The sequence below is a fragment of the Tachypleus tridentatus genome, chromosome 6, assembly GCF_004210375.1.
Source record: "Tachypleus tridentatus isolate NWPU-2018 chromosome 6, ASM421037v1, whole genome shotgun sequence".
NCBI lineage: Eukaryota > Metazoa > Arthropoda > Merostomata > Xiphosura > Limulidae > Tachypleus > Tachypleus tridentatus.
Genome location: NC_134830.1, coordinates 40,836,172 through 40,857,115, shown reverse-complemented (window position 1 = coordinate 40,857,115; position 20,944 = coordinate 40,836,172). Strand labels below are relative to the sequence as shown.

At 30.3% G+C, this 20,944-nt stretch overlaps 1 protein-coding gene across 6 annotated transcripts in view; it reads left to right on the top strand.

Annotated features, from left to right (window-relative positions):
* The window catches only part of LOC143252309 (phosphatidylinositol 4,5-bisphosphate 3-kinase catalytic subunit beta isoform-like), a 92,731-nt gene that overhangs the window by 30,156 nt on the left and 41,631 nt on the right, over positions 1 to 20,944 (top strand). For all 6 annotated transcript variants that reach the window (XM_076504241.1, XM_076504238.1, XM_076504239.1 and 3 more), the window contains exons 2-11: positions 3,819 to 4,130; positions 5,664 to 5,895; positions 8,062 to 8,291; positions 8,841 to 9,017; positions 10,577 to 10,646; positions 11,896 to 12,077; positions 12,766 to 12,996; positions 15,675 to 15,917; positions 17,155 to 17,202; positions 18,184 to 18,372. In XM_076504241.1, the coding sequence (XP_076360356.1) occupies positions 3,990 to 4,130; positions 5,664 to 5,895; positions 8,062 to 8,291; positions 8,841 to 9,017; positions 10,577 to 10,646; positions 11,896 to 12,077; positions 12,766 to 12,996; positions 15,675 to 15,917; positions 17,155 to 17,202; positions 18,184 to 18,372 (1,743 nt within the window). In that variant the 5' untranslated portion in view covers positions 3,819 to 3,989. The remainder of the gene's footprint in view (positions 1 to 3,818; positions 4,131 to 5,663; positions 5,896 to 8,061; positions 8,292 to 8,840; positions 9,018 to 10,576; positions 10,647 to 11,895; positions 12,078 to 12,765; positions 12,997 to 15,674; positions 15,918 to 17,154; positions 17,203 to 18,183; positions 18,373 to 20,944) is intronic.

Here is a 20,944-nt window from a genome sequence, read left to right as displayed (position 1 = left end):
TATAAATTGTGGAAACCTACGATATGCCATGTTTTTATCTTGTTTGGAATTGTTGTTGCAATTTGTAGCACAACATTCAAAATCCCTCAAGCACAAGGCATGTTTTTTTTTTAACAACACCTCTTTTTAGGACTGTGTATCTGGCCATGTACATGGGTAAAATAGTTTTAAATACCCTTGGGTCTTGGGAACCTATATATAAAGTAATATGAACCCAATAAGTTTGTACATCATTGGTTTACTAGCTTAAAGCATGTGGTAATAAATAATAAAATATGTGACAGTCTTAGTTTCTTAATTTATTTATCACAATCAATATAGACATGACATCAAAAAGCTACTGCTTCATTACAGTCAAGTGGTGGAAGTCAGTCCTTAGTCAGTCAAAGCACAGAAGTACAAAATGAAGGCAACAAAGTTATGATTGATGACTTTTGTAATGAATATTCAACACATGGGGCCAATTTTCTTATTAATTTTTCAGTCAAGAAGCAGTTATAACAGATCATGGATCATGACAACCAAAGGGATATTTCCCTAGGGATAAAAAACAAGGTGGTAGATGTGTTTCAGAACATTATCACCTCATGAGAAAAGCAGGTATCCTGTTATGGATAGCACAGTTATGTTATTCACCCAAACTTGTTTTGGTATACTGTGAATCCTGTTGGTTATTTTATGAAAATATCTCGGGCTAAAAAAATCTACAAATGGAAAGGTCTTGTGAACAAAAGTACAGTCACACAAAATTTGTGAAGCACACAGATTCTTAAATTGTATGCAACCACTGGAGAATTAATTACACAATGTCAGAGTGAGGCAGATATTCAGCAAGAAATTAACTTTTGATGACAAGTTTTAAAATGAGTTGTTAATGTAACTCTGAACAGTGTGGTCTGCCTTTGATAGGACACAAGCAGACCCTTTGTGTTGGAGATTTAGTTAATTCCTTATCTGTAATTTTGTTCATACCTGAATATGATTTATTGATGAAACAGTTCATACAATCATCAAGTAACACAATTAAACACCTGAGTCCCAGAGTTCAAAAGGTAGTTACCAACATTCTGTTTATAAATATTGAAGGAGATACTGTGAATGTAATAAGTCAATTATCATTCTTTTACATAATAATAGATGCAGTGAATGACATTAGCAAGGTTGACCAAATAAGCCAAATGTTTTATGTCAGTGGTGAATATGAAAATGACAAACCAAATCCTGTAAAAGATAAAAGAAAAGGTTATTGACATTGAGGATCAAAGTGCTTCAACCATTGAATTATGAAGTGCATAGAAAGCTAAAGCTTGGAATCAAATAAATGTTAGGGACAGGAGACTGAGCAGTATCAAAGAGTGGTATTTACAGTGTTGTAAAAGCTCCACTTGTTGCAACAGAGCCAAATGCACTTTATGTACATTTTGAAGTACACAGTCTAAATTTGACACTAGATTATGCAGTAATGAGCTTCTTTGATATGGTTTAGGGACTACTTATTGTTTATTGACTCTTTTTAAATGATGGTTAGGGGTGTACTTCAAAAGGCTGCGTGAAACGTGTTGGTTATCACGTTAGGAGCCTCAGTTTGCATTGCATATTTATTATGCAGAAATACCAAAAGCACTATCTAGAATCATTTTTCTGTCAGGATGAAGTGGTAAAATATCTTATGAAAGCTACAAAACAGATTCAAAGTGCCATTGAAACACTGACTGCCTGTTTTAATAAATTTGAGAATGTAAGGGAGACTACAGTTTCTCTTGTAATATGAGTCATTAACTGTAAATTTGAAGAAAAGAGGCCTGAAAAGTTAAATGGTAGTTTTATTTAAGCAAGGATCAGAGACTAGCAGATGCTTAGTGATGTTTCAAAATTACAGTGTTTTATTCTCATTTGGACACTGTAATGCAGCAGCTCACAAACTGATTCCATAGCAAAGATGCAATTGTACAAATATTTGGAATTCTACACTTAGAGATTCCATTGTCTGTTACAAATGATGAGTTTTTTTTACCATAGCCAAAACATTCCAGAAAGCATATAGCAATAACATATAATCATCCTTTCTAAATCAAATACTAAGTTTATGAGTATCTCTTAGAAATGAAATTCATAAAATGAATTCAGTCAGAAAAATGGTAATGATCCACTGCCTTAACATCTTTTTTCCTTATGTTTGCAAAGCCTATGTTTTGTTTTTAATTATTCCTTTCATCTTTGCCACTGCTTAACCAAACTTAAGGTAATGAAAATATACACAATTACGATGTGTCAGAAACAACTACCAGGAGTAGCTTTCTTAAGCATAGAACAAACATTAGCAAGAAGATTGAACATAGATAAGATTATAGATGATTTCACTGCCATAATATACCAAATGTGGCCATGTTCACTACAGTTTGTGCAGCAAATATGTTCACTCAGTATTCTAGTTAAATATCAATAGAGTAGTAGAGGCCTCACTTGTTTTTGCTGTGGAGCTTATGACATACTGTGTATGCTACTGGTTGTGTAGGTAATTTTCTTATTATATGTACCAAATATATCTCACTTATTTTAATCTTATTATTTATTATTTAATGGCTTGACAGATGAATTTGTTGAAATGAATATTCTTGCATATGCAAATCTCATAATTATAATGTTTTTTTTTCATTTTTTGACCAAATTTCTGAAGAAGGGTGAAATTTAATTGGTGTAACTGAATGCTCAGTTGAATGATAGATAGTTGAAATATTGTTAGCATATCAAACATTTGCTCTGCAGAATGAGTCAGAATAATAAATTAGTAGCATATTATCAAATCCTATATAAATAGATTCATTATGGGAAGTAAAAGTTAAAACAGAGTTGTCATGCCTCTGCCAATTAATTAGTAGTAGTAACTGTAGTAAATTTGGAAGTGAACATTGGAATAATTTTATTGCTGGTAAATGTGTGAAATATATATATGTAATGTGAATGGTTCAAGAGTTTCAAACTAGCATTTTAACTAGTGAAATATAGCTACATGACAAAACATAATTATGGCATATCATTGGTGTTTTTTTATGCAAAATAAAAAATAGAAATAATTTTAAAATTCACAGAATTACTTTGATTTCAATTATATTAGGTTTGTAAAATTAAAATATTTTTACCCTGCCATTCAAACAATATTATGCAGGAAAGTTTGTTTGTTTTGGGAATTTCGCACAAAGCTACTCGAGGGCTATCTGTGCTAGCCGTCCCTAATTTAGCAGTGTAAGACTAGAGGGAAGGCAGCTAGTCATCACCACCCACCGCCAACTCTTGGGCTACTCTTTTACCAACGAATAGTGGGATTGACCGTCACATTATACGCCCCCATGACTGGGAGGGCGAGCATGTTTAGCGCGACGCGGGCGCGAACCCGCGACCCTCGGATTACGAGTCGCACGCCTTACGCGCTAGGCCATGCCGGGCCATGCAGGAAAGTTACCAATAGAAATTAATCTAGGGATGCAGACCTCTGTTTTTCCCCATGTGTAATTTCTAATCATATCTAAGAAAGTGAACTGTATAAATTATGTTAGCATCTTTATATAAACACATTAGTATTTTACAAATAACTAAAAGTTATATGTACAACCTGTTTTAGGAGAGTATAGCAATTATGTCAAAATAAATACATCAGTCTGTATGTGTACTGTCTAGTTTTAGTAGCAAGTCAGTTAGATTTGTGTTTTTATATAAAAGTTTTTGTTGTTGCTGTTATTGGTTGTAGTAATCATCTTTTACTTACTGATTCATTTTTTTTTACCTCATGTAATGTCTTGTACATTTCTTGTATGTTACAGATATTGTTTGGCCAAAATCTAGTCACTATGTTGCCTGTGATATGAATACCATTCCTGTGAGTCTGTATTGCACGTGTAAACCTACAAGCAATATTATTAGAAGTAGCAGACTGCCAGAATACACATTTCTTGCCCAGTTTGAAACTATTTTAAACAAATATATGAAGGCAAATGGGACCTAGTGCTCTCCCATTCGATGTCTGGGAAGGCAGAACCACTTCAGATAAGATCTCATTGGATGTTCTGATGCCCAATGGGCTTTTGATTCCACTTCAGGTAGACTGGGATGCAACATTATTTGAAATTAAAGAGGTAAAGGCATTGAAAAGAACTAGATGTTGCACATTTTAGAAAGTTGATTTTTCCACACAATTTTCTGGAATATATTAAAATAAGTTGAATGTGTTTGGGTACTGCATTTTAGATGATTCTAAGAATGTAATTATAGTGGTAAAGTATTTGGATTATGGTTATGTTTAGACAGAAATCTACATAGAAGACAATAAGCTAGCAAAGATATAAACCCTTGTATGGTAAACCTCACATGACTCCTTTATACAACTTCCTGATTGATTTGCCCTGAAATTTCCAACGTTTTATTATTTATCATTCTCGTTTCTATAGATAACTCACTTCTTAATGGGGATCATTCTTAAGCTCCAATCATCTTGTTTTTCTTTGTAGACAAGTGCACATGATTAAATGTCTGCCTTCTGATGGTAGCCCTGTTTTCTGTAAAAGATATATTGATGATACTTTTAGTAATTTTTGAGAAAACCAAGTACAGAATATGTGTTAAATTTGTTTTTAAAAATTCAAAATCAACTTTCAATTGTATACTTTAAAGAGTTATTGAGCTTAACAACATATTTGTGTCCTGTAATGAAATATGGCAGATACAATGTCAACAAGAGACAAGGAATTAAACTTAACATACTTTAGTAAAGTTTTCGTTATTACTCAGCACTGATTATGATAGAAGGAGAATTTATTGTTTAGAATAAAAATTAAAATTTTATAAGAAAACATGGTTATCAATGATAATAATCTTGGTGCTTGTACATGCTTTACACTAAACATGAACATTGTAGAAAGAAATGTATTTGGCAAAGGCAACACCAAGTCATGACTAGGATGATTTGTTTGAATTTAATATGTACTAAATTTAAGTTTCCTTATAAGATACATCTGAAATTATTTATAGTTCCCACTTACAAGTTGTCTGAATGTTTTTATCAGGTGGCCGTGCATGTTTTTTACAATAGCTTAAGAAATATACCTTACCAATTAGACCTTAATATAGGTTAATCATGTTGATACAAAGAGACATACTTCTGTAAGATTATAAGTCCTGTTTGATTTATGCCTCAGTTTTGACTAGGTTAACAGGTTTATTTGCACTTAAGTAGGTTTTAAACCAACAGTAAACTATACGTTTTAGCATACAGATCAGTTAAATATGATACTGAAATCTAATTTCTGTGGAACATTATGGACTTCAGAGTTGCTTCTGCAGCAAAAAAGTTTGGATTTGAGCTTTCAGTTAGTTAAACAAGATTTATTTATTGCTTCATCTTAAAATGTATCCAAAATCATTTGGGATTCAAACACATTTAACAGATTAGTGACTTTTTTTTTTCTTTATATTTTTCTCTGAAATTTTGTTCATGAATTGGAAGTAGCAAAACAATTTTCAAACTTTGTCATACACTGGTGTGAACCTTCCTTCTTATGTAGGAACATAAACTCATGCATTTGTGGTTATCTTTTTTTTCATTTTTAACATACAAGTACAATTTTCTATTAACTTCTGAGTATGTATGTATCTAAAGAATTTTGTTTCAGGATGCATGGGAAGAGGCTCAGAAACTTCCACTCTATGGACTTCTCCATGATATGCAGACCTACATTTTCTTGTGTATTAACCAAACAACAGCTGAACAGGAAGAAATAATTGATGAAAATAGGCGAGTATCTGATGTTAGACCTTTTCAGGCCATCCTCCGTCTAGTAGAGAAGAAAGGAGACCAAGCAGAGACACAACTTAATACACAGATTGGTTGGTTAATTGGCAAAGGTTAGTTTCAATACTTCAATTAACATGCACAATTTGATTTCTTTGGTCACTTTCACTGAACCACTTGTTTAAACCATTAACTTGTTTTCTTTATTTTAAAATAATTTTCAAAGTTTCATCTTTAGTTATTATTTAAACATTAGTGCATTTCACATGTGGAAAAACTGGACATTATAAAAAAAGTATGTTATTATAACTGGTGTCTTTCCATTCTAAGTGCTTGCAAATATCCTAATGTTCAGTATTTCTGAAAATAAAGGCATAGTAATAAATTTTAAAATATCCAGTAATTAATAGGGATATATCTTATTTTATAACATTTTTCAGTACTGCAGTTTTGAATGTTTAGAAAAATATTGTATTGTAGCAACATAATTTAATGTACACTTATAGAATATTGATAGAACTGTTCTGTTTTCTAGGCAACTTGAACATTTTTAATATAATTTCTGGTAGTGTGTGTTAAGGTTGAAATACCTTTTAATGCATTCTTAATGTAAACTCTTGCATTATACTGTGTGTAACTTGTATGGGTTTTGTGATATTATGAGTTACACTGAATTTCCTAAAAGTGGTAACTTTTGCAGATTAACAGGAGTACCAACATAAAATGTATCATTGAGTAAGTTTGAATTCTCTGATTTTAACTGAGCTTGAAGTAATGAGAGAGACTGGACACACTATATAACAAATTGAAATAATAAACTGTTTCAAGCTGTAAAAACCATTAACAGCATATTCATAAAGAATGATGCTTGTACTAGAGAGAGAGCTTGTTGTACAGATTAAGAATCTTTATTGAATCCAGTTTCAGTTGTTCCAAACTGAGAAAACATGGCATTATATATAAAAAAACAATAATGCTAATCTTTTCAGGGCAAATGAGCTATATAAGTGATTAATAGGGATTTCCATCTAATTGTAAAAGGACATTTAAGGGTTTACTTGACATGCTTATGGAAAAGATCACTGCCTTCTTTCACATAGTATGTACAACTTTACAGAAATTACTCTCATGAGAAGGTATCAGTGACAACTTATATGAATGACCCAGTACAGTAGGTAACTAGAGCAAAGGAGCTTAGCTACTTCCTTCACCAATGTTCTGTGTTAAACTGCACATACTTACATAAATGTGTTTTATTTTTTTTATAAATTACTATTAAATAAGGGCTAGCAAACACACAATATGCCTCCATATCACAATGTTTCACCCAACTTTGCTTTCAGAGTGTTTTGACTTCAAAATTTGAAACTAATTAAATAAACAAGTGGGATTAGTCAAGAAACAGCATAACTTTCTCTCATCTTTGTAAACACCACTGTACAAATACAAGATGATAAATGCAACACTTTAACAATGAGTCAATAGTCAAGTGAAAATCACAAAAATACCCCTTAAGAATGATTAACTTAATATGTAGTATAATCATAAAACAATAAAAAAAAAAGAATGAATTAAGCAGTCACTGAGTAAAAGCAAACATATAAAGACTAAAAGGAAATTATATACAGAATAATCATTATTAATTGAAAAATACAGTAATCCTTTAAAATCTTGAAATAAAGAAGCTTTTACATTAAATTACACAATAAGAAGAATAAATCCTTCACTATTTGAGTACATGTAAAAACAAACATAAGGGAAAAAGTACATGTAAAAACAAACATAAGGGGAAAAGTACATGTAAAAACAAGCATAAGGGGGAAAAGTCATTTTTGCTAAAATTTCTGAAAAAGAAATGAATATAGACACTAAAACTAAATTAGAATGCAGTAAATAGAATTTCAATATTATATAAAACATGTCATAGATGCTTTTCTAAGTGAACTCTTAATCAGAAGCCAAATGTTAATGGTATCATAACAGTGACAAATAAAATTAAGAGACAAAGATATTTATATTTTATTTATTATTTATTGTTGTACCAACATTTTGTGTTTAGTGTTTTATGAACAAGAATGTATAAAAATTTATCTATATTGCATTAACTCTTAAGATCTTAAGTGCAAAATTCAGGTTTTTTAAAAAAAATTATTTAGCAACATTTTATCTTGATTTAAATGCTTGGAATGAAGGTATGTTATTTTTCTCAATGCTTTTTAAACACATTACCTTTGATGTTTATCCTTATTATTCACTTGAGGTATTTGAATTTGAACTAGGTCTTCATGAATTTGATGCTCTCAAAAATCCAGAAGTCAATGATTTCAGATGGAAAATAAGATTAGCTTGTGATGAATGGACCCAAAAACAAGAAAGAAAATCATGGAAAGATAAATTGCTTTACAAGTATCCAGTACGAGTAGAAAGCTCCCCAAACCTTCCATCATATATACCAAAACATATCAGAGAAAACAACATAGTTCTGACTGTGAGACTAGAGAGTAGCGATGTATGTTTTATGTTATTGAAACTTTACTGGGTTTTGATAATTCTTTTGTGGTAAATTATGGATTGTGAATTTTCTTTGTTTGTATTTAATTAGAGTAAAATTGAATCATGCTCTGAGTTAAAATTGCTTTCATTTGTCCTAATTCTATTATTAACAATAATAATTTGTTAGCATTCTACATTCAGTTTTGACATCAGCTATCTTTGCAGTTTAACAAAATAATTTATTTTGGAATAATAGTAATTTGTCAATATTTCTATGCAAAATTAAAATAATGTACAAGCCTGCATCCTTGTTAGCAAAGATGGTGCACATATAGAATTGTTATAAACATTGCCTAAATGCAAGAAATAAAATGTTGTTAAAATACTAAGTTTTGAAACTAATGTAGCAATGTTTTGTCAGTATGATAAAACTACTGATACAGTATCTTTATTAAAACTAATTACTTGTTTGTTTTCTGTATATATAGAAAGCGGATCTAGAAATATAAAAATTAATGCTAATAAATCCTGAAACCTCATTATATTTTTCTTTTTTTCATTCCAGACAAGTTTCAAGTTTAGTGTTTCTCATTCAATCACATCCAATGATCTTTTAGACCAAGTGTTAACCAAGAAAGCTTTCTTATCAGGTCAGAGAAAGGGAAATGTTGAATCGTACCTGTTGAAAATATGTGGCCGTGAAGAATACCTTTTGGATAATTATCCTCTCAGTCAGTATAAGGTGTGTGAAAATATATTTCAAATATAAGCTTATTTTAATTAAAAATTTAATTTCAGTAACAAAACCTAAAACATTTATTCTGTGTGACCAGAGACCTGAAGATGTTTTTCAAACAATTGAACAATAAATGCTAATAAATGTGAGTCACTATTAAGCAAAATAGCCTTTGTACTAAAACTTTATTATTATTTTTAAATGTTGATAAGTAATTTTAATTGCAATTTGTCCTTCAGTTTAGTACTTGTTTTTAAACAAGCAGCCAAGGTATTTATTAGTTATCTAGCTGCGTCTTTTTTTTATGCATATGTGACATTTATTTATTAGTATTTCCAAGCAGAACATCTGAACAGTCAGTATTGATAACACTGAGAACTATACAGATTACTATGTAGTATAGAGCAGTGGTTCTCAAACATTTCACATGGCACACCATTTAACTTTTCTTAAGTACTTGATCATACATTCAGGCACACGAGTGTTCTCTCTGTCTCTCTCTCTATCTCTCACTCGTGGAAAAGACAAGACATCCAACATGTCGTTTTCATTGGTGTAAAGGAGTGTTTTGAGTGTACCGCATGCTACATCAGGTATGCATGTTAGTATACAGTAATGACAATTTTGTGCAAGACACTTCTTACCAACTTGTAATGATGGTGCTCCTGATTGTTATAGTATAGCTTTACTGTGTGCTTTATTTTATAAAACCAAGATCTGAATGGCAACTGTATTATATTTCTTATTAACTTGATTATGCTTCATCCCCACTTCACACAGAATACATTTCATGCCCATCTGAGAGGTTAACTCCACAGTTTTTAGAACCTGCATTCATATAACCTCATTCTTCATGAGCAGTGTAATCTTTGTAATGAGTCTCATCATTCAGTTCTGGATAATTTATCCAACTCATCATTACTGAGGAAAGATGCATCCATTCACAAAGCATATCTTCCACCATCTTCAGTTCATTTATGCAATCAAAGCATAAAATTTTATAAACGTAAAAATTTAATCAAACTAAAACAACAAACTTTAGATTTATGCAGTGTACCAACCATTTGAACTGGCTTTGGAAGTTTTTAATTTTTAGAGCACTGTGTGAAAAAGAAAACTTATATGACAATGATCTTTCAGAATTAATTGAAATAATTATTACTGATAAATAAGTAAAGCAGCCCAAATCTCCATGTCTCTTTTTCTTTGATACTTATTCTTACAAAATGGACTGGAGACCATCTGAGTCAGGTTGAAGGTACTTGATACGTGGATGAAAAGCAGGGATGATAATGTATGGATAAGTGACTTAGTGTTAATACCTAGATTAAATTTTTGTTTAATATGACATACATTAATAAGAACATAATATGAATTTTATCTTATTCTTCTGACTATTTGTTTTTATTAGTAGAAATGTGAAAGGATGCAGACTTCATTATTTTAAATGAGAACAAAAATACTTATTTCTGTATAATAAATTCCTCAGTTTTGTTAAAAGTTGTTTTACAACAATGTGTTACATGTGATCTCATATGGAAGTTGGATTTATTCATATTTTTCAGTACATTCGTCAAATGATAGCTGACGAAAAAACACCTGAACTACTTATGGTTTCCATGGTTAATATTGAATGTAAGTAGAAGGAAAGATTGGTTATTTTTAATAGTCAAAACCTCAAAGGAGATGTGTTTAAGTTGCTTGACTTAAAAAGAAAGTTAAAATTCCAAAAATTCAGTAAAATATTTGTTACCTTTATCTATGTAGATCAAACTGTATATGTTGTAGATAAGTATGTTTGTTGTTTTAAACTAGGGAAATAAACTGACCATAATATTTTACCCATATATGTAAAATAAAAAAATACATATACATATGTTTTGAGTGAATAGGAAGTGTGTTAAGCACAAATGTAAGTGTAAGTGCATGTCTTTTATGTATTTTTAATTGAATAGTAGAACTCAGAAGTGCCATCATTACTTTGGTATAAAACTGTATAAGGATTATTGTATTAAGCAGGTGAAACTGACATAGCATAAATATGACAGAGAAGTTAGTAAGATCTGTAGAATTATAATTTTAATAATTTCAATTTAAATGTGTGTAAGTTGAATTTACAAATTGATATGTTTGTTGATATTATCCTAGTATAAAGAAGAAATTATAAATCTTAATATGAATGTAAATGTGTGCAAACTAAATTTCTTAACTGATATAATTGTTGGTGTTATTATTCTAATACCACGAAAAAATAACCACCTAAACATAAAAGATTATTAACTTATTTGGGTAAAACACCAAATTGAAAATATTGGGAACTGTGTACTACCATAATGAAAGCAAAGTTTTAAATATAATGCTGCATCTTTGTGCTAAAATGTAGGGCTTTGTATCAAATGTTCCATGACTTATGCAATTATCCCCAAAAGTAGAATATTAGAAAATGTGCAGCTTCTTATTTTTAAATGTTATTGTGATTTGAATGCCACATATCTATGATCTTGTTGTATTTGTTATTTAAAATAATTTCCACAACAATCTGTAAGATATATTTCTGTTCATAACTAGATCTTGTGTAATATTTTATTTGGCATGTAAGTAGATTAAATGGTTAAATACATATATTATGAACTTGTGAAAATTAAAGTTGAGAGTTATTATGTAACTATTTATATATTATATAGGAGATGGTATTTGAAGTTTTAAATATAGTGAAAAAGATGTATATTTCATTATAAGTAAAGTTGTGTAACTTTTTAGTGATATAAAATTAAGTATAACTTAGCATTCAAGAGTACCATTTCAATTTCTTAAATTTTAAAATATATTTTAAAAAATATTAAATGAGAAATCATTTTTAAAATTAATCTTGAATATTTTAAAGTGGAAGTTGACAACATCTATGAGTCGCTTGACGATATCCTTACAAAAAAAGCAAACTCTGTGAATGGAACAATGACATTAAGCAGGAAGAAGCTTCACACCGTGTCAGCATGGAATATAGAAGAACCATTAGTTATCAGCATTGACAGAGTCTGCAAGTTGAATCGCGATGATGACACACAGGTAATGAATTTCCTAACAAAACATGCACTTCCTAATATAAAATTAAATGCAGCATATTAAAATAAAAAAGCACTGATAAAAAAACAAACAAACAAATATGGATTGCAGTGCAAACTATCTTTTGAATTTTGTGTGCACAAAAAATAAAATACTTAACTGGGAATTCTTTGTCCTGATTTACTTGTGCTATGTTGGATCTTTTTAAGTTTAGTTAATAGGAAATTATGAAACTGTCGACCTCATAACTGTTGGACTTATTAACATTAGTTGTCAATTAAATGGATGAATAATTGCTATAGGGGGCTATATTGGTTTTAAATGAAATATTACGAAAAATTATAGATGTTTTGAACATTCAATAACAACAACAATCGTAAGAAGAAGGAATATTGCTCTATTTGCAAATGTTCCACAGTTCTGTGTCAAACAAAAGTGGACCACTTAAAACAGGTCTTACTGGTACAGTGTAAGCCATCAATAAAGTGAAAAAAAGAAATTTTATGCCTATTTAAACAGTTAGGCTACATATAAAATTTTGTATATTTGTTGGTTTAACCAATTTAGATTACATAACTTTATAAAATGTATTTACCTAAACCTATCATGTAACTGTATAAGTACAAGGAAAGGCATATAGGTGTAACATTTAAATTATAGTTGTTGATACCACAGTATGAATTATTAACAGGTGGCAGTCCAGGCAGGTTTGTTTCATGGTGGAGATTTACTTTGTGAGTTGCAAAAGACTTCTGAAGTCATTGTTACTGGTGGTGAAGCTAAGTGGGAATCAAACAAACAATTGAAATTTGACTTGGATGTATGCAACATTCCCCGTATGGCACGTCTGTGTCTGGTTGTTTATGAAGTGGCTCATACTGCTAAAGGAAATAAGAATCGAAAGTATCGCAGCATTGGTCCTGTAAGTACATTGAAAAAATTTAAGATAATTACAGCATGAATAACATTGATATTATTTATATATTATTAATAATTTTTAACACTACTCAGCATGCCTGTCTTCTAGTTAAAAAAGTATGCATGTTTTCTTTTCAAGCATCTTAGTGACTGTAGTTAACAAACATTGAGATTTATGGCATTGTTTTAGTTCATTCAGATGTGTTTTATGTGCAACAGTTTTGAAAAGTAGTGAATTAAGGGTTATCAAAGAAATTAATATAAGCATTTACTTTTAACCCCGTGTGTTAATACTTAATGTAACATTTTGCACAAATAATTTCTCTTTAAAACAATATAAACATTTAAAACTTGAAGTTGGTCGTAAAGCAACATAATCGGTAAACTTGTGTATTACAAAGCTTCTAATAACAGTCTTTAACAAGAATGTTTGGTATCAAGCTAAGTTCAAATATGTTTAAGTACAAACAGTGGTTGTTTTGGGGTTTTTTCTTTCATTAAAGTAAATTTACAAATAAAAAATTATCATACAGTAGGAAGATTGCAGGTTTTGAGGTATTTCTCAATGTGAGTTAAAAATTAAAGCTTAAACAGAGTCTGGAAGACAGAATGAAACTTGTTTATAGAATGGCGAATCAAATTTATTATATATACAACTGGATGTGGCAGTTGTAGTGTAACATATTCTTCTTTGGTTTCACTCGTATGTTCTTAGAAAATACATATTAATTTGAACATAATGATTTTCTTAGACTTGGAAGCTTAAATGTGATTAAGGCTAAACCCTGTTGAGAATTTTTAGTTGGCTTTGAACTTAAGAGTTCTTGAGTAATCTACATGTCATAATTTTGCATGAAAAGTTCTGTTGCTTTACCTATATGTGATGAAATAATCTATGTAAATTAATAGATGTGTAATTCCTAAATTTTGCAAGTACTTTGTTTTGTGTGCTTTGAAAAACTGTTTTATCAGTGTTATAAAGAGGTTTCTGATTAATAAAATATATCTTTAAGATATAAAAGTTTCAGTAAACAAGTTTTTTCTACTGTTGTGTAATATTCAATAGGATTAATATTGATGTTACTATGGTATTTGTAATAAAGCTGTTATAAAGAAGGTCTAACTTGTCATTTTAGTTCTGAGATCTTGCATCTAAGCAAGGTTTAGAATAATTTGTAAATGTGTTTAATAAACTTTTCTTGAGTAATAAGATTGTTCAAAGGGCATGCAGACAACACTGTTGAGAATGGACTTCTAATGTAATGTTTAATTTTTAATTATCACATATAAATGGTAGCATCTGAAATGGTTTGGTGGTTGTCCTTATCAGTTAGACAATTGATTTGAATTGTTTTCACATGATTAACTTATAACAAAAGTGCATTTTACAATTGCAAAAAAACAGGTAGGAAACTGGTTTAAACATAATTTTGAGCCACAATTCAGTGGCTTATAGAACAGCTCTGGGTTTTTCAAGCACAAACTGTTAACCCATAGCTCCATCTTCTCTTGACCAATTTGAGATTTAATGACACTTTTGGATTTAGGAGGTCAAACACTTTTGATATATTTGACCACATCCAAGATCTCGTAGTTTAATTTACTCTAATTCTCCCTGAAATAATACCAATTTGAGGGAAGGCTGGTAGAGATCCTGATGAATAATAAAATTGCCCCAACTTAGTATTCCTGCCACACACACAAAAAAAAAAAAGCTAATGAAAAAAAGGTCTCGTAGGTTAATTTCTCTAAACTTGGCTGAAATATTTTTAAGTGCTACAGCTATTGAGGATTCCCTCTTGTTTAACTTTCCATTTAAAATATCACATCAAAACAAGAAAATGCAGCAGCCCAAAACACATGCTAGATGTTCCTGTTGTAAACAAAATACATTGTTCACAAACACACTATTCTCCAAGTTCATCTCGTAAACTTGTTTATTATGTTACTTTATAAAGTATTCATTTATGTCAACTTTAAGGAGAAATTGTATCAGTACATATAAAAATGAGCAAGAGGGAATTTCCTCAGTTATGTTGTTTAAACATTATTCTGAAAAAATATTTTTTTTAACTTGCAAATTATTTGAGGCATTGCAGCAGTTTAACTTCTGTTTACTAGTTTTTTTTCTTTTCTTTTTCTCAGAATACCTTCTCTGGCAACTGATCTTGAATATTTTTATTGTAATTGTACTTGCTAAGATTCGCTCTCATCTCAGTCAAATACATTGAATCTAACATTCCATTTTTGTGATTTACAGAATTTAGCATATCTTTATCAAGTTTGAAATCACAATTCTGCATTGTGATGTTTATCAGTTTTGTAGTTTCAGAGCTTCTATTTATCAAAGCACGTTTTTTGTTTTTTTCTCTTTTAATTAGTGTTATTTGTGTTAAATTTAATGTTGTCACAGGTATGTTCTTATTATCAAAGATCTCTTTTTCTATTAAAGTATCCTTTGTTATAACATAATATACTGCATATAATAATATATGCAAAATGTCTCCCTATTTTATTAAAAAATGAAATGCATGCTTTATTTAATCCTATTTTTCAGTCTCATTTGTTTATTAGTATATTTTTGGAGATTCCACTATGAGAAGACTAAATACATTTTATAAGACTTTATTTTAAAAAATCTGCAGATGATGAAATTTCTGTTGCTTGTTTTACATTCTGTAGGATCTTTATGTCAATCCAATAGCTTGGGTCAACACAACTGTGTACGATTTTAAGAACATCCTAAAATCAGGAACAGTGACACTACACATGTGGTGGTATTCACATGAACTTCAGGCAGAGGATCTGTTTAACCACTTGGGGACTGTGGTGACGAATCCTAACTTAGAAAATACCACTGAACTTACTCTTACCTTTCAGAAATATCATCCAAAACATTCAGTTTCCTACCCTTCTTTAGAAAAGGTTGGTTTTCATACCGTTCTGATATTTTATAAGTTGTTTTTTTATCCAAAACATTTTAGAACTGAACTATACCCTCAATGATTTGATAGCAATCAACTTTTATTTATTTAAATAAACTCATTCTTAAACAAGTTAACAAACCTTCCTTTTTTATATCTTATTTCCAGTAAATCTGTAACATTCAGAACTCGGATTTTAAGAACATTATCACTTAATGAAAAAAGGGAGGGAACTTCACCTCTTTCCAAGTTATCTTAATGAGAGAGTTAACATGTTAGATAAAGGCTTCAGTCTAGTATCTTTAGGAAAATAACATGTTTTAATCATTGAGTTTGAGTTGTAAAATTCAGTACAGTTTTTATGCAACATGCACCTGAAAACAGAGTACATTGCATACTTAATTGGAATTGTAAAATTTGAATACATAGCTATCAAGAATTGATTCTGACTATTAGTTAATATTGTAAAAAATATATATATTTAGTAAAGAGTGCATAAATAAAACCATAACAAGTATATTCAAAAATTTACTTGTGAAAGAGTATAGCTGCATTAAAATATATAATAACAATAAAACTGTTTTTGCTGGTAAATACAAATTCAGCATAAATTTTTTATGTTGAATTAATTTGTATGAACACTCCATTTTGATTGCTCTCTAATATATGAAGACAACTACTGTAAAACCATAGCCTTGGAAAACTCGTTATAATTAATGTATTTACACATTTTAAGGGTGTATAATTATTTGCTTCACTAATCTATTTATTTGTATTTATCTAAATACCAAACAATCACCTAGAAGGTATTTTCAAACTTAGTTTTTGTTTCTTGGATAATAAAAGGATTTGTGAATTGTCTGTTTAACAATCATATTAAATGTGTACAACTTCTTGTACAATTATATTGTATTAAGAAACTGAAGATACTGTCCTCACTGCAAGTGTCAGCATCATATATATTGTAAACTTTTAAAAATAATGTCAAGATGGAACATGATGAGAAAGGGAATTTACACATGATTGTTTTTTGTGTTATTAAATCATTTGAAATTGCACATAGATGTGGTAAAGTAAACCATAAAAATGGGAAAATAATATTAGTTAATTGATACACAAGGAAATGTGAGTTTAATATAGATCTTAACTCTTTCATGGCTTGTTGTATTATAAATGTATTTTTGCATCAAGTATTTTCTCTACATATAAACTTTCACATATAATTATTGTGCTTCCAGGTTCTCGAACATGCCAGTTTAGATCTTTATCAAGACACTGATGGAACTGTATGTATACTAATTGCTTTTAAAATGTTTGGTTATAATTTTAATACACTTGTGAATTTTTTGTCTTGGCAGATTTTTAGCTGAATACAAAAGTATTTGCTACTTTAAGTATTGATTATGATTGTACACATGTACAATTGACCTGAACAACAATCATAATAGCTATTTGTAAAGTAAAACGCTAATGGTCTGGAAGGTACGGTTGCAACACTGACCTAAATTCCAGTGAATGTACAAATGTTCACTCGGTCAGACGTAACAAGTACTTTTAGTAATTTGTTACTAAGACAAGAGTAGGTAACGTTATTTGTTGAGTACTGGCAAATGTTACATTTCACATGCTACATATGTAGCATTTGTCAGTATTTCCTTTTTCGTTATAGCTGTACAAATGTTGGAAATTATTATATACATTATGAAAGCTATATTTCTGAAAATATTGTAAATAACTTAATTTTGTTAAACCCATAAAAGTTGGAGAATATAACAAGATATTTTGAGAAAATAAAACTTAAGTTTTTTAATAGAAGAAACACAAGAAATGGTAAAAACGTCTATAAAATTATTTTCAAGCAGTTTATGCATCTTAAGCAATTTGGTGTTGAAATTCATCTTCTTCCTGGGTGTTAAAAACTGGTTATCTCTTTCAACATGACTTTTAGATTCTTAACTGGACCTAGTATAGTTACTAATTAATGACATGTAGCAAAATCTATAGATTTTTCTCAGTTAGGCTTAGATTAGGAACCAAAAATTACTGGTCAAAAATGAGAAGTGATTGCAATAATAATCAGTTTGAATAAATATCTTGTATTGATTATTTGATTCACATAAGGATGCTTCTCAACAGATATATCTCTTGTAGTACAAAAGCATGTGACCTTTCACTTATAACTAAAAGTTTGAGATCTAAAATAATTTAAAAAAATACTGATTTTGTAATTTTAATGTAGGATATAATGATTTTTTTCAATCTTATAGCCTCATGCTAGCAAGGCCTACCTCAAGCATCTGTCTGAAGTTTGTTCTCGGGATCCCCTTCACCAGATGCACGAACAGGACAAAGACCTTCTCTGGTTTTTACGACAAGATTGTTTACATAAATTTCCCCACTCTTTACCCAAACTTCTGTGCTGTTTAAAGTGGAATGATCGACATGATGTTTCTCAGGTTAGCTTTGTATTATTATCAAAGAGTACAGCTGGTTTGTGTTATAGCTATTACATTTCATAAATGATGTATTTTTACTTCTTACTAAAGTAGACATAATGTGTATATATGTATCCATAAAAGTGTGACCAAAATAATAAATACAATGTCTCACCACCTATTGAATGGCATCACACACAAAAGTCCATAAAAAATTTAACACTCTGGGTTTTCAAGATTTTGATAATTATAAAAATAACTGGTATGTGCAACAATCATTTGTACTCTCCTCACAACAAGAACAATTTCACTAGGACTGTACTAGAGGATTTGATTATATCGTTATTGATGAAATTTATAAATATAATACTAAAAATTGGAGTTCTTAAAATTATTTTTTTCAGTAAAGGGCATTATTTTTAAATTGTAGAAACATTACACTATATTGACACAATGAGTAATTTTCCCATGCAGTTACTTCCTAAAATATCCTTTTATAGAAAGTTTTTACTTTTTGTTTTATTTATTTTTAGTGAGGCATGAATACAACAGTCAGTAATTACTAGCACAAACATCTGCTCATAGGGCAGCATTTTGCTAGTATAAATAACAGTAGCCTGACAGACAAATCTGATACATAGTAGATATGTTAAGAAACATATTAATATATTACCAGATTAAGAAAAGATGCTACTTGGTTTTACACCCTTTCTTATACTTCATCTAAAATAAATTTTATTTAAATTAAGTCCTCATATTTCTTTTGAGTGGCTAATACCAGAGTACTTTTGATAGGTATATCTATATGTTTATGAAATATAAAGTTTGTTTTTAACTCTCTTTAAGTGTGGTGAACAGAACACATGTGCAGCTTTGTGCTTTGTAACAACCAATCCCTTGAGTAGGAGACACATGCTAATATAATAATAGGTAGGCAAAAAATAATTTATAGCCATAAGGAAACATTGGTGGAACATACTACATGTTTTGACAGAGCATCAGCAATGTATTTAGGTAGGGACTAAAGGAGCCAATGATCTTAGTGGAGGCCCATTAATAATTTTATTTTATGTAAAATTACATGGGTTGTAGAGCCAACAAAAGTTATTGGCCCCTTGACCCACACAACCTTAAATCCACACTGCAGAGCATTGGTCTTTCTTGTTGAGATTATTCTCTTGAAGTATGTGGTACATTCCATTATCAGTACAACTTTTACTTATGTTTATAAATCATTATTTGCCTGCCAATTGCTAACCATACCCATTACATTGATATATATAGATATATAGTTTTAGCTGTATGTTGTTTTCATTGATTCACCTTAAATTAGTATGAATGTCTATTCACAATTAGAAAGTGGTGGTTGTAATAGTGGTTGATAATCTTGTATATTTATACACACAGTATTTTCCACTTTCTTCAAAGCTTGAACATTTACTGAGAAGTTGAAATGATACCCTAGTACTTGTAGCTAATGGATTTTTGAAAAGGATAACTAAAATTACAAAGTGCTAATTGTCAATGTTAATAAACTCTGATAACAGTATGCTATGTTAGTATGATTTATAGTTCTGATAACAGTATGCTATGTTAGTATGATTTATAGTGTCTAAATAAAATAGTTCTGATATTTAAATTAAAAATAACATTAAAAATTAATGTCTTTCCATCATTTTTATTATAGATATTTATAAAAAAAATTCATTTACCGTAAATTCCGGCGTATAAGTCAACGTGGCGTATAAGTCGAGGTCTATAAGTTTGGCCTAAAAATCATGATTTTGACATGTACCTGCCGTATAAGTTGACCCCCTTCTCTGGCTCAAATCGCTTGGTCGGAATATTTCAGTCGGCATCAGCAGCGAGGTTTAGCTAAGGAAGTGATATTCAATAATCAACTGCGTCATCAGCAGACTTTGTCAGACGGCACATTTTCAAGAATTCTTATTATCCGATGTGACTAGCTACGCCTCGACTCTGGTCGGCATAAAAATGACAGATTTGCACTTTACAATAGAGAGCAAAAGTTCTGTCACTACGTGTTCTGAGAATTCATTTTGCTGACTCATTCGCGCGCGCTTCGCGCGCTTTCACTCAATGTGACGTTTCATTTGCCAAAGTAAAGTGAGAAATCTCGTTGATTGGCCAACATGACATGCTTGCTCGACAAATAAGGCTTTCACTAAAAGAAGAAGTGTCAGGTTTTATGCACCTTATGATATTCCTGTCTAGACAAATTTATTGATTTTCTTTTATCTGGTGTGTCTAACCTTGCTACGCTTAGCTAGGAAATTAGCTGACCAATCGGCTCTGGATGAATTTTTAACTGTCTATCCAGTTTCAATTTCCTGTTTCAAAATATCAGTTACAAATTTCAGTGACAAATTTTTAAATAATTATAAATCATTAAACAAGCAAGATGTCCAGTCAACCACGAAGAAGGATGAAATATGATGCAGCATTCAAGATAAAAGTCGTTCAAGCAGCCAAAGACAGTAGCAACAGTGCAGCAGCTCGGCACTATTGCATAAGTGAAAAATTGGTCAGAGATTGGAGGAAGGCCGAAAACACTATCAAAGAATTGCCCTTA